Source organism: Lampris incognitus, chromosome 7 (genome assembly GCF_029633865.1).
Source record: "Lampris incognitus isolate fLamInc1 chromosome 7, fLamInc1.hap2, whole genome shotgun sequence".
NCBI lineage: Eukaryota > Metazoa > Chordata > Actinopteri > Lampriformes > Lampridae > Lampris > Lampris incognitus.
This window is the reverse complement of record NC_079217.1, coordinates 27,551,203-27,569,824: the sequence shown is the minus strand read 5'-3', so window position 1 is coordinate 27,569,824 and position 18,622 is coordinate 27,551,203. Positions and strand designations below refer to the sequence as shown.

Sequence of the window (18,622 nt, the reverse complement as noted above, 5' to 3'; positions counted from 1 at the left end):
ATGAAGAACTGCTGACCGACCAAAAAGCACTTCAACGCTGTCTATGATTAGGTTTGGAAAAGCAGCAATTCTCTTAGTACCCTGTTCTAACAATGAAGATTAAGAATATGACATGGAGCTAATAAAAAAAACAAACATGAAGTGCTGATGCTCTACATGGAGCTATCCACATCCTTGTGTACATGTTGTGCTCAAGTCTTACTTTAAGGTATTCATGTCCAGGGAGCTGGTTGGGCAAGTGAACAGTCTGGTGTGTCCCCCACTGGGGAACCATGACAATGCAACGGATTTCCTTCACCTGGGGGTTGTCGGGAGGACTAGTCCCATACAAATAACCTGCAATCTGGAAAGAACACAAGCACTGCATCAAACACATTCCCTTACAAATTTTTTGAAACTTGAGTAGAAAGTGAGTAGACCAAACACTGTTAATGTTCTTGACCTAATAAACAAAAAAAAAAAGTCTCACAGAAACCCCAAATGTAAGGACACCTATGAGTTCTGTGTTTTTTTTAACAAAATAAAAGATAATTGTAAAGACAACATTGTAAATAACAATCATCTGACCATGTCACAGGTTCAGGCAGTGTACCTGTGCTCGCAGATCTGAGATGCAAATAAATTTTTTCAGGACATTCTTGGGCAAAATGTAGGTGTAGCCTGTCTCCTTGATGTCATCTGATGACACATAGATGTGGTTGGTTCTAAGATGGAGGTTGGCAGCAGATATGGCCCTGGGGGGGGGATTAAGGACAATCAACAATTAAATAGATTGAGATGGAACCAAAATTCAGTGTGAACTTATTCATTAACTACACTTTTAGGTAAAGCTTTTTTGGTTTAGTGCCAATTGGTTTTATCACTTCTTTAACAGCATAGCAACAGAATTTTTCATTATATCACCACTTTATTGGTAATGGCTTGAAGCTACAAGAAAGAAAGGTCAAAATACTCAGTCTGACAGCACAAAAAAATTACAAAATTGTGCATAACATCAATCAATCCTTTGCAGTGATATTCTTTTACAGTGCAATACAAAGATTGCTTTGGCAAACATAGAACTACCTCAAAGCAAATTTGGCAATCATGTCTCATTATACCTGACCCTCCACTCAGTCTTGGAGGAGAAGGTCTGAGTCTCATAGTTGGAGGTGGTGGAGGTGATAATCTCATCACCGTGCTTGTTCACTGTGCGGGTCTGGGTGGCGGTTAGCTGTGACTGCTCCTTAGTCTGCTTCTCAATCTCAGCAATCTGCTGACGCTGTTGCGAGGGAGCAGAGATTTCCATACCTAGGATAATGTCACGGATCTCTGACTGGGTCAGGGAAGCCACGTTCACACTGTTGAGGAAAAAGGGGGGTCACTGGAGCCTTGTCTGTGACATCTACAATGTGGTTTTATTGAAAAATTTACAAGTCTGATACTTAATTTGCAGCCCTTCACATATGTAAACTTGTAGAAATGGTATGATTGATCATGCTGTTATAGCTGTAACAGATGTTGAGCCGATACTCGAGAATTATACCATTGTATTATCAGAAACCATTTTAATGCATTTTCTTTATTATATAAATAATTAATCCTTATATTGCAATTGCTTTTAAAATGTCAACACCATCTTATGCAAATTATCCTTATATTTGCAGCTACTCACTTGTTCTTTTTGCCATAATCAGCCAGAATGAGATCTTTGAGCTGCACCTCCACCTTAATCCACTCCTCATCAGTGAGGGTGGGCCAGATGTGGTGGGGCTCTGTGACAGTGGTCTTGTCAGGTTTAAGGATCACTTTTGCGCGGTCATTGTTGACGTGGAGCGCTCTGAGGATCAAGATGAGACGGGAGAAGGCCTAGAGGCAAAACAGACCACAGACATACTAATTATCCAGAAGATGGGAAAAATCAAGATGTCCTCCTTGGAAAAGAATGTAGACATTGAGACTTTAGTGAGACATACTGTAAGTTAAGGGCTATAGGATCATAATACTTGACAAGGAAGTAGTATTATATTGTTTTGGCCCATAACTGACAAATAAACATGGGTGCCACTTCACAGTTTCTTGTCTTTTGTTAAACTTCCACAGAAAGAGCATACTGAAAAGCAAAAAACCCTTGTGACAATACAGTGTGATGCCAGAACACAGATATTTGTGATTCTAGCTGTGATAGAGGGGTGACTGACTGTGTATGAGGAGATTGTCTTGAGCCAGTCATCATAAAGGTTGAAGAGCACCATCTGGGGTTCTGTGGCCTTCAAAATAAGGTCTCCAAACTTCTCCACCTTCAGACAGGCCTGAAAGGGCAGCTGCAGCTCAGACCCCTTGATCACAATGTTGGGGAAGTCCAACAAGTGGACCTACATAAACAGACAGGCGAGAAGCAGAACAATGTTTGGAAATTAGGATGATGAGAGACAATTTCTTCATGTGTGCTCCAAAAAAGCTTATTTCAACAATTATTAGAATTTGTTATTGTTGTACAGTAAACTGCTATTTTCTATTCTAAAAGCCTTACCTCAAGAGGGTCCAGCATACCCTTTCTTGTCACAATGATCTGTTTGGGCTGTTCTTCCACAGGGAGGGAACGGATCAGGGCAGCCACTTCTTCTGCCGTCTTCCACTTGGCCAGCTACGGAGACACAAAAAAAATAAATAAATAAAAATAAAAATTATCAGAACTACGACATTTTTTTAACATTTTTTTTTTTACAATTTCTGTTATAAGTTTTCACCATTTTTATTATTGTGTAATTTTTATAATAGCATTTTCAAAATTAGAGCTACTACTACTATTTTCGGCTGCTCCCGTTAGGGGTCACCACAGCAGCTCATCAGTCTCCATTTCTTCCAGTCTTCTGCATCTTCCTCTGTCACACCAGTCACCTGCATGTCCTCTCTCACCACATCCATAAACCTCCTCTTTGGCCTTCCTCTTTTCCTCTTCCTTGGCAGCTCCATATTCAACATCCTTCTCCCAATATACCCAGCATCTCTCCTCCACACGTGTCCAAGCCATCTCAATCTTGCCTCTCTTGCTTTGTCTCCAAACCGTCCAACCTGAGCGGTCCCTCTAACACAATCGTTCTTCATGCTGTCCTTCTTCGTCACTCCCAATGAAAATCTTAGCATCTTCAATGCTGCAACTTCCAGCTCCGCCTCCTGTCTTTTCGTCAGTGCCACTGTCTCCAAACCATATAACGTAGCTGGTCTCACAACCATCTTGTAAACCTTCCCTTTAACTCTTGCTGGTACCCTTCTGTCATAAATCTCTCTTGACACTCTTCTCCACCCACTTCACCCTGCCTGCATTCTCTTCTTCACCTCTCTTCTGCACTCCCCATTACTTTGGACAGCTGACCCCAAGTACTTAAACTCATATGCCTTTGTCACCTCTACTTCTTCTATCCTCACCATTCTGCTGTCCTCCCTCTCATTCACGCATAGGTATTCCGTCTTGCTCCTACTGACTTTCATTCCTCTTCTCTCCAGTACATACCTCCACCTCTCCTCAACCTGCACCCTACTCTCGCTACAGATCACAATGTCATCTGCAAACATCATCGTCCACGAAGACTCCTGCCTGATCTCGTCCGTCAACCTGTCCATCACCATTGCAAATAAGAAGAGCTGATCCCCGATGTAATCCCACCTCCACCTTGAACCCATCTGTCATTCCAACCGCACACCTCCCCGTTGTCACACTTCCCTCATACATATCCTACACCACTAATGCATACTTCTCTGCAACTCCCGACTTCCTCATACAATACCACACCTCCTCTCCCAGCACCCTGTCATATGCTTTCTCTAAATCCACAAAGACACAATGTAACTCCTTCTGGCCTTCTCTATACTTCTCAATCAACATCCTCAAAGCAAACATCGCATCTGTGGTGTTCTTTCGTGCCATGAAACCATACAGCTGCTCTCTAATCGTCACCTCTCCTCTTAACCTAGCTTCTATTACTCTTTCACATATCTTCATGCTGTGGCTGATCAACTTTATACCGCTGTAGTTGCTACAGTTCTGCACTTTACCCTTATTCTTGAAAATTGGTACCAGTATGCCTCTTCTCCACTCCCCAGGCATCCTCTCCCTTTCCAAAATTGTGTTAAACAATCTGGTTAAAAACTCCACTGCCATCTCTCCTAAACATCTCCATGCCTCCACAGGTGTCATCTGGACCAACGCCCTTCCACTCTTCATCCTCTTCATAGCTGCCCTCAATTCCTCCTTGCTAATCCACTTAACTTCCTGATTCACTATCACCACATCATCCAACCTTCTCTCTCTCTCTCATTTTCTTCATTCATCAGCCCCTCAAAGTACTCCTTCCACCTTCTCAGTACACTCTCCTCACTTGTCAGCACATTTCCATCTCTATTCTTGATCGCCCTAACTTGCTGCACATCCTTCCCAGCTCGGTCCCTCTGTTTAGCCAATCGGTACAAGTCCTTTTCTCCTTCCTTAGTGTCTACCTCTCATACAACTCACCATATGCCTTTCCCTTTGCCACCTCTCTCTTCACTTTTCGCTGCATCTCCTTGTACTCCTGTCTACTTTCTTCATCTCTCTGACTATCCCAATTCTTCTTTTTCAACCTCTTCCTTTGTATACTTTGCTGTACTTCCTCATTCCACCACCAAGTCTCGTTGTCTTCCTTCCTCTGTCCTGATGACACACCAAGTACCTTCCTAACTGTCCCCCTCACTATTTCTGCAGTGCTTGCCTAGCCATACGGCAACTCTTCACTACCACCCAGTGCCTGTCTTAACTCCTCCCTGAACCCCACACAAGTCTTCCTTCTTTGACTTCCATCATTTTCAAAAATAGAGCGATAGATGATTATCCATTCTGAAATTCTAGAAATTATATCAATCTCCAAACATTCGATATCAGCCTGGCTGAAGTTACAATGGAAGCAGTTGAGCCACTTGTCACTGCAGCCTCTATCCACCTTTCCATGAGAAGATGTTAACCACTTCCACAGAGCATGATGGTAAATCTTGCAGCGTGAGGCAAATTGGCAGTGAAGCGACAGCAGCAGTCAGTCGAATTTAGGAAGGTCCACTGTGAAAATTCTCCTGCTAAAAATAGTAGTTTGTTTTTTCTGAACAACATGGAAGAGAAGCTAATTAACTGTCATGTTTTCCTAAAGTGTTTTGACTCAGTTCTTCCCATGTACACAGACAGAAAAGAGTTTGGTTTAAAAGGTACCAAGCGTTTCTGGTATGTGAAATAACATACAGATTTATCTTATCCGCAAACCATGAACATCTGTCTTATCTTGGGTAGTTGTTGAACTTAGGTGTACAAACTTTCATTTATCCATTCAATCGGGCATAAAAACATAGATATATCTTGGCAAAACTATATACCCACAGACCACTGATACTACAAGCGGTTATTGTTTCACCATCTAATTTCTAACTGGATCAAAATATTGTTTTGTTATATAGCATAGAAATGGCTTTACAGTTCAATAACAGTAGTTTCAGTTTTAATTAATAGAAATTATTCAGTTTTTTATATGATGTGGAATTTTGTTGTTATTTCTCTGCCATAGATCAAAAATGACATTGTATATCATAAGTTTTACTGTTATATCGAAGTTCAACATTCTGGTATCATGACAACCCTACTTCATAAGGTCCAGGAATGGACTACTTAGGTATGATCTGATCTCATTTTAAAGTTAAAACATTACCGAGTTAAAATATTAAGGAATCCTCAATTAAAACATTGAGGAATCTCAATGATTCTAAATGAATGAAAATGTTAGACGAAGCCCCCTTCTATGAGGGTTTTCCCCCCCATGTTTTCAGAAAAATAAAAATATCTGAAAATTTCCACTTCATTTAAATCAATTCAATGAGCACATTAAGACTTTAGAATCCTAAAATTGAAAAAGAAACCCCCACCAAAAACATTCAAGCAATTTATAATGAACAGCCAGGGACAATGGGGGTAGAGGATGTTCAGTACCTGTCCTAGACGTTTCTGCCCAGCCCACACGGAGGTATGGATAATCTTGAGGAAGAGCTGACCAGTTCTGGGGTTGAAAATGAATATAGCCCCGTTGATGGGCTTCGTGGTCAAGTTACCCTCAAATGTCTGAAAAAAGAGATCAAGATAAAATGTTAACAGAGTGCAAATGCATTTTTATATTCAAGGAATTATCATTAAAGGCAAAAAAATAGACTACTTGGGTCAACCCCTTACCTTGTGGATGGTGACTCGGTAGACATTCGTGTCATCTACAAACCAGATGATCTGGTTGGAGAAGAGTTCACCGTAGTTTTGTGAGGACAGGTAGGGCTCAGTGGGCTCTGAAGAGTACAGCTGGAGACCTTTGCGGATGCGCTCCCTCAGCACATACAAAGCGGGGTTGGCCTTCATGATCTTGGCCATGGCCTGCTGGATCAGCGGCTTGCTTCCTGGGAACCAGTTACCATAGGCACTAAAGGAGGAAGAAAGATTTAAATACAGGGTTCAAGACCACATTCTGTTTGTTGAGATGTACAAGTTTCTAGGACAGTTGATAGGTCTCCCCAAGGGAGAAATTCACTCATTTCACAGGGAGGATCAACCAGAGCAGTGGCTCCAAGGCTGCTAGATAGCCCGTGTCTTGCTTAAGGCCACATTTTGATCATGCAAGTAAGCACTAACAGACATGAACGATATGAGAAATTCCTTTAAGGTGTGAGAGACAATAAAGATTTGTGTTCACCTCTGACACTGTAACACCTACTACGGTTGCCCAAGCTTAAGATGGCAAAGCCAGTGAGTGTGAAAATTTGACAGGCTTCTGCATACTACTTGCTGAAATTGGCAAGTAGGGGCCAAAAAGCATAAAATATTCTAAAACATTTCGATGGCAATTGCGAGAGTAAGCACTATTTGTTATCACCATGCAAAACAATCAAATGCTGAATAGCTTGAGTGATGCTAACCTGTGGAGGTTGTAAGCCAAGTCAATGGCAATGAGCACCCCAGTGGGGGAGGGGTAGATGCTCATGTTGTCTGTGGTGTAGTCCAAGAACTTGGCCCTGGCATAACGTTCAATGTCATGCGAGTCATAGTCACCCCAGCGCAGCTGTATGTCGATCCAGTACTTCTGTGTAGTGGTGCTGTCCATCACATCCCTGTAAGAGATCAGAATTTTGATAAGAAATAGAGAGTCTGTGAAGGCAGATGCTGGGGTAGAGAAGAAGATGCAGCGTCACATATCAGGAACAGAAGAAGCAAAGTGAAGTTGTTCACAAGTGTTATGTTAAGCAACAATAAAGTACCCAAAACCCTGACCACCTTAGTCAACTTACTATATATAACTTACTATATATGTAAGAGGTTAATTACACCTTATCTAACTTGGGCACTTCCCAAAAAAGCTAAGAGATCCGAATTTCAATAAGAACAAAATATCATGCAAAAATGATGACAGCACACTTACAGTGCCAACGTAAGAGGTTAATTACACCTTATCTTACTTGGGCACTTCTCAAAAACATTTGGTAACAGTAGAGTTTTGAATAGACCGTTCAATGTACTTCCAAGTGGTGACATATGGTTTTGTGTCTTATTAGCTTCTGAAGACATACTTGGAGTCAGCGAGCAGTGAGGGTCGGGAGACATTCCACTTGTAGGAAGCGAAGAGGAGGATATCAGCACAGGAAGAATTCATCTTGTAGGACTTCCTGGGGTGGATGGTCTCTTTCTGCACAGTTTCAATCTCAAGGGCATCAAGCTCCTGGTCAAACACCTGAAAACAAAAAACAAAGGAGTTGCTTACAATCAAATTGAGTCAATGCATCAACATAGGTTCCAAGTTAAAAATAAATATTGGTTAAAGAGCATTAGTTAAACAGATCGCATCATTAAACTAACAAAAACACCCTAGCATTTTGGTTAACTTAAATGTGATACCCACTCACAGAAAATGAGATTTACAACAAGCCACAACATAACTGAAATAATCTCTATAATAAATTGTGGTCAGAATTAAGCATTAGATCAATAATTCCCATGTACAAAAAAAAGAGTAATTAAAATGTTTAAGGTGGACGTCTGGGTTAGCAAGCAAGAAGATGGCAGCCTAGGAAAACGTGCTCGACAAAGTTAAAAAATTAAAAGCCCACTACGACTCGAATCTACATAAACTTTTGATTCAATTTGATTCAAGATTGTGGGCTTCGAAAATGCCTAGTAAAAAGAAGAAGTCGATGCAGTTCAAGTTACTCGAACTGAATTAATCTCTATAATTTTTTTGTGGTCAGAATTAAGCATTAGATCAATAATTCCCATGTACAAAAAAAAAGAGTAATTAAAATGTTTAAGGTGGACTTCTGGGTTAGCAAGCAAGAAGATGGCAGCCTAGGAAAACGTGCTCGACAAAGTTAAAAAATTAAAATCCCACTACGACTCGAATCTACATAAACTTTTGATTCAATTTGATTCAAGATTGTGGGCTTCGAAAATGCCTAATAAAAAGAAGAAGTCGATGCAGTTCGAGTTACTCGAAGAAGATGGAGTCAGCCAGGCTTCCCCGGGTAGCAGCGCTATGGAGAGTAACGATATATGAACGGACCTCGGTAAAGAACAAACAAACAACACGAACCTGGGTCTCATACTGAAAGAATTGAGAGGAGTTTAGGAAAGCTAACAGTCAGCAGCTGAAAGTAATTCGAGGCAAAATAAACAAAACTAACAAGAATTGGGGAGGCGGAAAAGGGAACTGATGCAGCCGAAACCCGAATTCAAACTACGGAGGAAGACGTAAATGAGCTGCTGAAAATCTAAATTCACCTGGACGCTAAACTGATGGACTTAGAGAGCCGCTTCAGATGAGACAATACCAGAATCTATGGCATTAAATAGGGAATCGAGGAGAACTCTCCGTCAATGGTTTCCTTTGTAGAGCACTTGTTACGGGAAAATCTGGAGCTCCCTGCCTCTTTGGAATTACGAACTGAAAGAGCGCATCGCGCCCTGATGCCGAAGCCACCCTCAGACATCTCACCGAGGTCCATAGTAGTCAAAATGTCAAGCTACAGAATGAAAGAAGAAATACTGAGATTGGTTTGGCAAAAGCAGGGATTTGAACATCTCGGAAAAAGGGTTAATCTCGATCACGACTATGCACCTGATGTTTTCAAAAAGCGAAGGGAGTATGAAGGGATGCCGAAGCGAAATCGGTGTTAAAGGAGAAGAAAATCTGATTTCAAACTCCATTCCCAGCCAAGCTAAGCGTTTTCTACCAGGAAGGAACAGTGCTGTATGGATCAGGGGAGGAGGTGACCGGAGACATAGCACAGAGAGGGCTCCCAGTGGCTGTAATCAAACATCCGGTGTCTCTTCTTGGTCAGGTTCAGCATTTATCATGCCGCACGACCAGGAGACCGGGGAACCAGCGAGACAATGGCAAAATTCCAGACTACAAGCAAAGGCTCCAGGTCAGTCCAAGTCCAGGTGAACCGGTTTGAGGCGATCCAATGAAATGCGCTTTGGCTTGTTGTCGACTTCCACGACAAAATGCTTGTTCCCAGACTCCAGGACGCGGAATGGCCCATCGTAGGGAGGCTGCAGGGGTCCACGGTGGGTGTCGTGGCAGATGAAAACGTATTCCGCTGATTACAGACTTGCAGGGATGTGAGACTGTGCGAAATGTGGACTGGTGCAAAAGCTCTGGCGTTATCTAGGAGCATGGTCCGTCGATGGGCTGCAGACCATGGAGCCGTGGTGTTGGGGATAAAATCCCCTGGGACCCGCAGTGGCTGTCCGTTCAGCGGATGAGGACTGGAGGTCCTCCTTAGCAGCGGTCCAGATGCCCAGCATGACCCACTGGAGCCTGTCGACGCAGCTGCTATCCTTGAGGCTGACCCGAAGAGTGGCCTTCATAGAGTGATAAAACTGCTCGCACAACCCGCTGTCCTGAGGGTGGTATGCGGTGGTGCGGTGGCACTCCACCCCTATGCTCTCTGTGACTGTTCCAGAGCTCAGACACAAACTGTGATGCCTGGTCCAAGGAGAGGTCAGATGGGGTGCTGAACCGGCGGCCCAGGTCACGATAAATGCCTGGGCTACGTCGGTGGACGTCGTCAATGACAGTGGGACAGCTTCTGGCCATCGAGTGGTCCTGTCCACCATGGTGAGGAGGTAAGAAAAACCGTGGGAGGAGGGCAGAGGGCCCACTAGGTTCATGTTTACATGGTCAAACCTCCTTTCAGGCACCGGGAACTGTGCCAGGGTGGCTCTTGTGTGGCGGTGCACTTTAGAGCGCTGACACTCCACGCAGGTGTCAGCCTAGTGTCTCGCGTCTTTTTTGAGCCTGTGCCAGATGTAGTTGGCCGCCACTAGTCTATGAGACAGCTTTTTGCCAGGGTGGGAGAGGCCATAGACAGCGTCGAAAACACGGCGCCTCCAGCCAGTGGGAATGACGGGCCGGGGCTGACCCGTGGAGACGTTGCACAAGAGCCAGGTGCCAGCGTCGTCGATAGCCACGTCCTCCAACTTCAGCCCTGTGACTGCCGTTCTGAAAGCCTGCACGTCCAGATCGGCAGCCTGGTCAGCTGCCATTTGGACATAGTCAAGACCCAAGTGGACGGCCTTCGCAATGGCCTGGGAGAGGCAGTCGGCGATGCAGTTGATTTTGCCAGCAACATACTGTACGTCTGTGGTGAACTCCAAGATGTAGGAGAGCTGTTGTTGCTGGCGGGCGGACCACGGCTCAACCACCTTGGCCATGGCGAACATCAGTGGTTTGTGGTCCACAAATGCCGTGAACTGGCAGGCCTCCAGCAGGGGACGGAAATGTCTAACAGCGAGGTAGAGAGCAAGGAGCTCCTGATTGAAGGTGCTATACTTCTGTTTGCTGGGGTGTAACTGTCTACTGAAGAAAGCGAGCGGCTGCCAAGTGCTGTTCACCTGCTGCTCGTGCATCGCTCTGACTGCACAGTCCGAAGCATCTGTGGTAATGGCGATCGGAGCCTTGGGTGACAGGCACGCCAGCATTGTTGCATCAGCCAGAGCAGTCTTAGCATCTACAAATGCCTTGTCCCTCTCCGTGGATCAGTCCACAGTGTGTTTGGTGGCCTTACCTTTCAGGGCCTCATACAGTGGTCACATGAGTTGAGCAGCTCAGGAATAAAGCAGTGGTAAAAGTTCACCATGCAGAGGAATTCCTGTAGGGACTTGACTGTGAGTGGTCACATTAAGTTCATGACGGCGTCCACCTCTGAAGGGAGGGGTACCGCACTGTCTTTGGTGACTCGGTGTCCGAGGAAGTCGATGGTGGTCATCCTGAACTGGCACTTGGCTGGATTGATGATCAGCCCATGCTGGCTGAGCCGCTCGAAAGAGTCCGAAGGTGGGACAGGTTTCCGCTTTGGAGGTGCTGGCGACGAGAACATCGTCTAGATAGACAAAAATTAAAGGCAGGTCCCGTAATACTGAATCCATGAGGTGCTGGAATGTCTGCGTGATGGTCTTGAGACCGAATGGCATGTGCAGGAACTCAAACAGTCCTAATGGGGTGATCACCGCCATTTTGGGGACATCCAGTGGGTGGATGGCCATCTGGTGGTATCCACAGGTGAGGTCCACCTTGGTCAAGATTACTTTTCCAGCCAGGTGGGCAGAAAAATTTTGGATGTGTGGGACTGGGTAGCGGTCCGGTGTCGTTGTATTGTTGAGTCGGCGGTAATCACTGCATGGGTGCCACCCGCCAACCACCACAGGACGTTGTGGAGGGGTGAAGCCCACGGGCAGCATCCAAGATATTTAAATTAAAAACACCCACCCAGTCCATCTGTTCAGCTGGTTTGTTAATTTAGATGTCAAACTACATTTTGGTGTGATTTTGACAAGTGGGCACTTGTGATTTCTATGTGAATATTGGCCGTAATGTTTGCTAACTTGCAGTGTACCAGTGTAGTGCCCACTCAGTGGAAATGGTGCATGATGAAGAGTTAGGGAAGCATTGATCTCAAAGGAAGGAAAGGATAAACTGGATTGTGGCAACTTTAGACCAGTAAGTGTGTTAAACCAGTATTATAAAACCTTTACACATATATTGGCAAATCGAATAGAGGGACTTTCACCAAAAATTATCGGCCTAAATCAGACAGACTTTGTTCATCAAAGACAAACTCAAGATAACATTAGACGGACCATACATGTAGTAATTAACCATATAACAGAGTATAATTTAGAAGCGTTGTTGGTGGGTCTAGATGTGGAAAAAACTTTTGATTGTGTGAATTGGTGGTTTTTATATAGAGTTTTGGATCCATTCGGTTTTCATAATACATTTATTAAAACAATAAAAGCTCTTTATGATAAACCAAAGGCAAGAATTAAGATAAATGGAGCAATATTCAAGATAGGGCTGCCCAATTAGCCCTCTCTTGTTTGCGATTTTATTGAACCCCTGAGCCAGTTGATTAGTCAGAATAAAAATATTAAAGGGATAGCTATGAAGGAAGGGGAACAAAAGATTTCCTTATTTGCTGACGATGTATTAATATATCTATCCAACCCGGAAGATTCACTAGTACAGTTATTCTCACTTCTAAAACAATATAGTTCCTTCTCTGGCTATAAACTGAATATTTAAAAACACAAATTCTCAGTTTTAAGTATAGCCCCTCAAAAGGCATGACAAAGTTTCAGCTGCAGTGGAAGCAGAATCCATGAGATATTTGGGAGTAAATATACCAAAAGACTTAACAAAATTGTTCTCCATCAATTTCCTCCCTCTTTTTTTCTCCCCTTTTTCTCCCCAATTGTACTTGGCCAATTACCCTACTCTTCACATCCAGCTTCCCACCCGCAGACATGGCCAATTGTGTCTGTAGAGACGCCCAACCAAGCCGGAGGTAACACAGGGATTTGAACCGCCAACACCCGTGTTAGTAGACAACGGAATAGACTGTTACGCTACCCGGGCGCCCAATTTCCTCCCTCCTAATCAAAGGATCAGGGAAGACATAAGGAGATTAGACCTAATACCTCTTCTCAATTTTAGTTCTTGAATTGAATCGGTTAAAATTAATATTTTGTCAAGATTACTGTATCTCTTCCAGTCCCTTCCACTAGATCTACCTGACCAACAATTACAGGAATGGGACAAACTTATTTCGAGGTACATTTGGCAAGGGCAAAGAACTAGAATTAGCAATCAGAGTCTACAGTTAGCGAAAAACAAGGGAGAGGGGGTCGCACTCCCATGTCTAAAAGATTATCATATTGCAGCTCAGTTAAAACCTTTGACCTGTTGGTGTAATCCAGAATATTTTGCTAGGTGGAAGGAAATTGAGAATGCTATAACAGAGACGTACGTATCCAATTCAAGCTGTAATTGGGGAAAAGGTTTTCCTGAATAACTTAATTGATTTGGGAAATCCATGGATTCGTTTGCCACTTAAGCTGTGGAGCAATGTAATAGCCCAAAATCATTTAAAGGAGGCTATCAAAGTTTTGAGATGGTGTGCGTATGACTAGGATTTTGTACCTAATAGATTAGATGAAAGGTTTAAGGGGTGGGTGACTCAAGGCTTAACAGCATACTGTAATTTTTTTGCATCAGGGATCCATGAAGTTTCCAAAATTTGAAGATGTAGCATGGCTTGGATAATAGCGATTTTTACAGATTTCTTCAAGTTTGACACTATACTGAGCAATTAATGAAGATAAATAAACAAATGTACTTGGATAACATCATACTAAAAATCTTCATAGCGGCTTAGGTTTTGAACTCAAACCAAAAAACCATCTCAAAACTTTACAAGGGTCTACAACAAACTAAATGTAACTCGTTATATGTGAAACAAAAATGGGAAAAGGAAGGAAACCTTGACATAACGGAAGAAGAATGGGAGAATTTATCTGAGCTGCAGTGGAAAACTTCCAGTTCAGCTTTATGGAGAGAGTTTTGTTAGAAAAACCTCATTAGGTTCTTTATTACTCCAGTTCGAAAGAGTCATTATACCAAATCTTCCAACTGCTGGAGACAGTGTGGTTTCTCTGATGCAAATCATTATCATATATTCAATTCTGGTCTTGCCCAATATTAATTCCTTTCTGGCAGGAGGTTCATAAAGTTTTGCAAAAAGTAACTCAGGTGGACATCCCATTTAAACTAGAGACATGGTCTCTAGTTTAAATGGGATGTCCACCTGTCCACTTGGCACTCTGTCATCAGAAAATGTTACCTCTTATGATGGATATCTATTTCGCATTTTAAGTGCAGCTGGAAGGAAAGCCATTACTAGAAAGTGGCTAAAACCAGAAATACCTACAGTTGATGATTGGATTGACATTATTTATGATATTTTTAGGATGGAAAGAATTACTTTCTCTATTAGACTGCAACAGGACAAGTTTTTGAAAAGATGAGAAAATTGGATTGAATACATAACACCTGTACGACCATCATTTGTTTAATGTAAATTTCTTTGTCTCTTTTTTTCGCTTTTTCTTTCTTTCCTGACCTTCTTTGTAAAGAAACTTGAGTATCATGAAGGTACACCCCAACATCCTGGTTCTATTTATTAAGTTCAGTTTTCTATTTTTTATGTGTCTTATTTTCCATTTTTATACCTGTATTTTTATTTACTTTATTGGTCCTTATTTGCCTATGTATTATCTCATTTAACTTCGTGTTATTACCTTACAACTGTGTTTTACAGAAGACTCAGGTAGATGAGGCTTCTAAGTCCTATGTAAATAAGTATATTGTTTGTATGGACCTTGGTATATCGCCATAAAAAGAGAATTAAAAAAAAAACGTTTACAGTGATCGAGACTTGCTAAATTACTGTAGTTTGTTTCAGTCTATCTGGAATAACAATGTATGGTTCATCAGAAAAAAAAACATAGTTCATGAGAGAGAGAAAAAGTAGCCCACCTGACAAAGATCCATGACGATGCTTTCGTGGATCTTCTGCCACAGGTGAGCCCTAAAGATCTGAATGAGGGAGATCTTCAGTGTGGGGATCTTGCCATGCATAAAGATTCCTGTCAGGTCAAGCTGCACCTGGAAACCAACATACACCTGGAAATGGAGAAAAGGAAAAGTTAGTCAAATGAAATTTATCCATTTTCACAGTTTCAAGGAAGATCAAATCAACTGATTTCCAAATATGCGCTTTCAAATGTAGATATTTATACTTACATTGGCTCTGTTGATGGTGGGTGACCACCAAAGAGTGAAGCGACGGTTTGGGATCTGGTTAAGACCAGACCTCTGGGCATTAGTCAGCTTCTTCCATTTCATAGACTCCTCAAAACCACTGGCCTTCTCCCTGGAGCCCACCAAGACACAAGAGATGCAGTCATGTAATACATTAAAATGTACCACATATCAATAGCAAGTGTAACAGAGTAGTTGGTGATCGCATAGAGGTAAAGGACAATTAATCACAGACATAAACAAATTATCCTCGTCTGTAGTAAAAATGTTATTTGGGATGTGTGGTATCAAAGTGATCTTACCAGAAGAGACCCTCCCAGGTGGGGAAATAAGTGCCTTTGAAGAGGGTGTGCTCCAAAATGCCCTCCACACCACCCAGGGCTTGGATCATGTCAGTGCGGTAATTGTTGAGGTTCCACAGCTTGCCATCATGTCGCTGGTGAGTCCACCAGAATGGGTTCTGCTTCAGCACCTGCATTCACAAGCAAACATAAATGCTTGGCTGCTCCAGTAGCCGACATGGATAATTATACCGATTTGCAAATTGTGGTGATAGTTACATGTAATTCCCACAACACAAAGTCTGGATAGGTTCTGTTGCACACAATAATTTAAAGTTACAATCCCAGAGATTTAACAGCAAGCAATTGTCCTTTTTTAGGATATCTTTTATCCTGAGGCTATTTCAAACAATAGCCAATCTAAAAATATTATTTTAATGGCTGCCATGGTTGGGACATGCCCAGGGAAATGTTACAGTGCAGTGTTTTAACAGCGCAGTGTTTTATGTCTTCATAATAGCAGCCCTATGCAAAATAAGGCAAGTAGCTGCGAGTTGGAAGAAGCAAAGTTATTGTGGCTATAAAGCAATACTGCAGGGAAGTTTGTAAACCTAAAGCAATAGCTACAACGTGGGTTCAACCACATTCTTTTGTTTGGCAGTCGGGAAAGTGTTGCCGTTTCCACACTGCCAGCTTTCAAATTTCAAATTTTAAATGCATCTCTGGGATTTGGTGGTCAAGCATCACTGCAATTACCATGATCACCATAGGTGTCACTAAATTCAACACACAAGACAATGTCCAGAATTGTAACTTAACAGCTGTAGCACCCTTGAAAATATTATTATTATGTTTTACATAATTCCAATGCATTACTGTTTTCAGCCTGAAATGAATGTATTTCCCTTGTCAGATGTTGTTCTAGTAATCGCCATTCCATGTCTGTGTGCACTGTTGGCTGCAGTTCTTTTACTGATCAGTTTCACGGTTCATGTGATAGAAACATGATACACACATGAATTAATACAGAAGGTTCATGAAGAGAAATGTTCATGCCAGCAGTCTATAGCTGTGTAAGTTACATTTTTAACTGCCCAATTGTTTGTGTGAGGGGAGGGGCTGAACCCAAAAAAGAAGAAAAAAAAAACGGGAGCTGGTGCTACAGGAGAGCGGGGAGAAACAAAAAAGAAAGTTCTGGACCTAATGTGTGAGGTTAGGATAGTGGATGGTTTGCAGTTTAGATTACGGTTATATGTTATAGTTTGTCAATGTTACACGCCATGGGTGAAAAAAGTGGACCGTGTGTGCATGTACTACATGTGAACCTGAAATCCTCCTTGTGTTCAGTATTCCTGCGGGCGAGTGGATTCGCTTAGTCCTGCTATGTAGCAGTTAGCACAGCTACATGGAGCGTGAGAGTGTATTGTAGCCTGAGCTAAAAGTGTCGTACAACGTTACGGGACTGTAGTAAATACGTCCGACATTAGTTTGCATCGATTCCACCATAAAGGAAGGATTCTGCACTGATAAAAGTGCTACTGGTTGCTCGTAGCCGAACTATTCGCTAACGCTGTTCGAGACGAGAGGACCTGGATCTTCCTATCTGTACAAGGGCGCCTCAGACATCAGTCAGATGTGACTGCTTCCACTGGGGATGTTCCCGGGTTCTGCATTCTGTTCGCCGTGACTAAAAAGGTAACCAGTTGTTTAATTCGATGAGGTCACATGAGCTCCAACATGCCCGCCAACGTATAGTACCATGAACAGAGTATAAAATAAAACCCAGGTTTGTTTATTTTTTTTCTTTAAAGTTATGAATAATATTATTCAATGGTGCTTCAATAAATGCCACGGTTGTTGCTAAAGATACACACTGCCTATGCCTTCATGATGTATATTGTTGTTTTTTGTTACATTGAATGATAACATATTCTTAATAAGTAATGTTATCGCCTGCATTGAGGAAGGCCAAAGAGGAGGTTTATGGATGTGGTGAGGGAAGACATGGAAACGGATGATCCGCTGTGGTGACCCCTAACGGGAGCAGCCGAAAGTAGTAGTAGTTATTACTTGCATTGTATAGCCTTAAAGGGGAAAGTGCCGAAGTAGCCTTAAAGGGGCCTCTACATGTTAAAACATAGCATTTTATTCTTTGAGTTTAAGCACTCAAAGTGGGGGCTCATGAGTCAAAATGTGTTTTATGCATGGGAGTTAAGGTTCACCATAGCAGTATAGCTACATCAAAGCTACCTGAGGTCTCTCAAGTCACCTGAGATCCTAGACGAGTATATTTCTGGTACATCCCACCATTGCTCCTCCCATGCATTTTAAGGCATCTCTAGTAGGACTAAGGTTATCTTAACACCTGTGTTTATGTAACTGGTGTGTATTGGTTAGCTTAGCACTGGTGGGGAGGTTACACAGCTTTTTGTGAAAATGTAGAAGCTTTATTTCTATCGTACCTGGTACTGTTTGAAGTCAGTCCTGACTCTCCAGCCCTTGTCGTAAGCCAGAGTATGTCGGTCCTTCTGGAAGAGGGTGTTGATACGTGGGATTCCTCTGTCCCAGGAGTCCTCCAAGTCTTCCAGGGTCAAACGCCTGAGATAACCATACACTTATATGAGCCTTCAGAGTCAATTCTTACAGAACTGCTGGTGAACGGAGACGAGCTTTGGAAAATGACTTGACTTTAAACTCAGTAGGAAAACCAATGAAACAACATATAAAATGGCAAAAAATTTAATAAAATAAATTAATAAAAAAATCTATATTTGGTATGGTAGGCAATTTACAGTGTTAACAACCCCCATCAACACGATGGTCATCAGCATTAAATTAATGTTTGAGACTATACCTGTTCTGAGCAATGGCCTCCTGCCTTTTGAGGGCATACTCAGCCCAAACCCTCTGAGAGTCAATGAATTCACTCTCCCAGGGCTGGATGTAGCGATATAAGTTGGGGATCAGCTGGTCCTCTTCATGGCTCATTCCTGACCGGAAGTGAGTGATGCCCACATCAGTCTGTTTGGACCACCTGATAAGGAGGAAAAATACTGATTAGTTGATTGATATCTACGCCATGTGTAAAAAATAGATTGTTTTCACACTTATTAAAAGGATAGGGGAATACATATGCTACCACAGCTACAATGC

General features: G+C 42.5%; 1 protein-coding gene across 2 annotated transcripts in view; it reads right to left on the bottom strand.

Moving 5' to 3' along the window:
• prpf8 (pre-mRNA processing factor 8) overlaps positions 1–18,622 on the bottom strand; it is a 47,263-nt gene that overhangs the window by 5,343 nt on the left and 23,298 nt on the right. For both annotated transcript variants that reach the window (XM_056283047.1, XM_056283048.1), the window contains exons 26-40: positions 18,324–18,503; positions 17,932–18,067; positions 15,491–15,660; positions 15,171–15,300; positions 14,904–15,050; positions 7,600–7,760; positions 6,952–7,143; positions 6,221–6,458; positions 5,984–6,112; positions 2,513–2,626; positions 2,181–2,354; positions 1,655–1,848; positions 1,101–1,340; positions 593–734; positions 203–343 (exon numbers count right to left, since the gene is read on the bottom strand). In XM_056283047.1, coding sequence (XP_056139022.1) covers positions 203–343; positions 593–734; positions 1,101–1,340; positions 1,655–1,848; positions 2,181–2,354; positions 2,513–2,626; positions 5,984–6,112; positions 6,221–6,458; positions 6,952–7,143; positions 7,600–7,760; positions 14,904–15,050; positions 15,171–15,300; positions 15,491–15,660; positions 17,932–18,067; positions 18,324–18,503 — 2,488 coding nt within the window. The remainder of the gene's footprint in view (positions 1–202; positions 344–592; positions 735–1,100; positions 1,341–1,654; positions 1,849–2,180; positions 2,355–2,512; positions 2,627–5,983; positions 6,113–6,220; positions 6,459–6,951; positions 7,144–7,599; positions 7,761–14,903; positions 15,051–15,170; positions 15,301–15,490; positions 15,661–17,931; positions 18,068–18,323; positions 18,504–18,622) is intronic.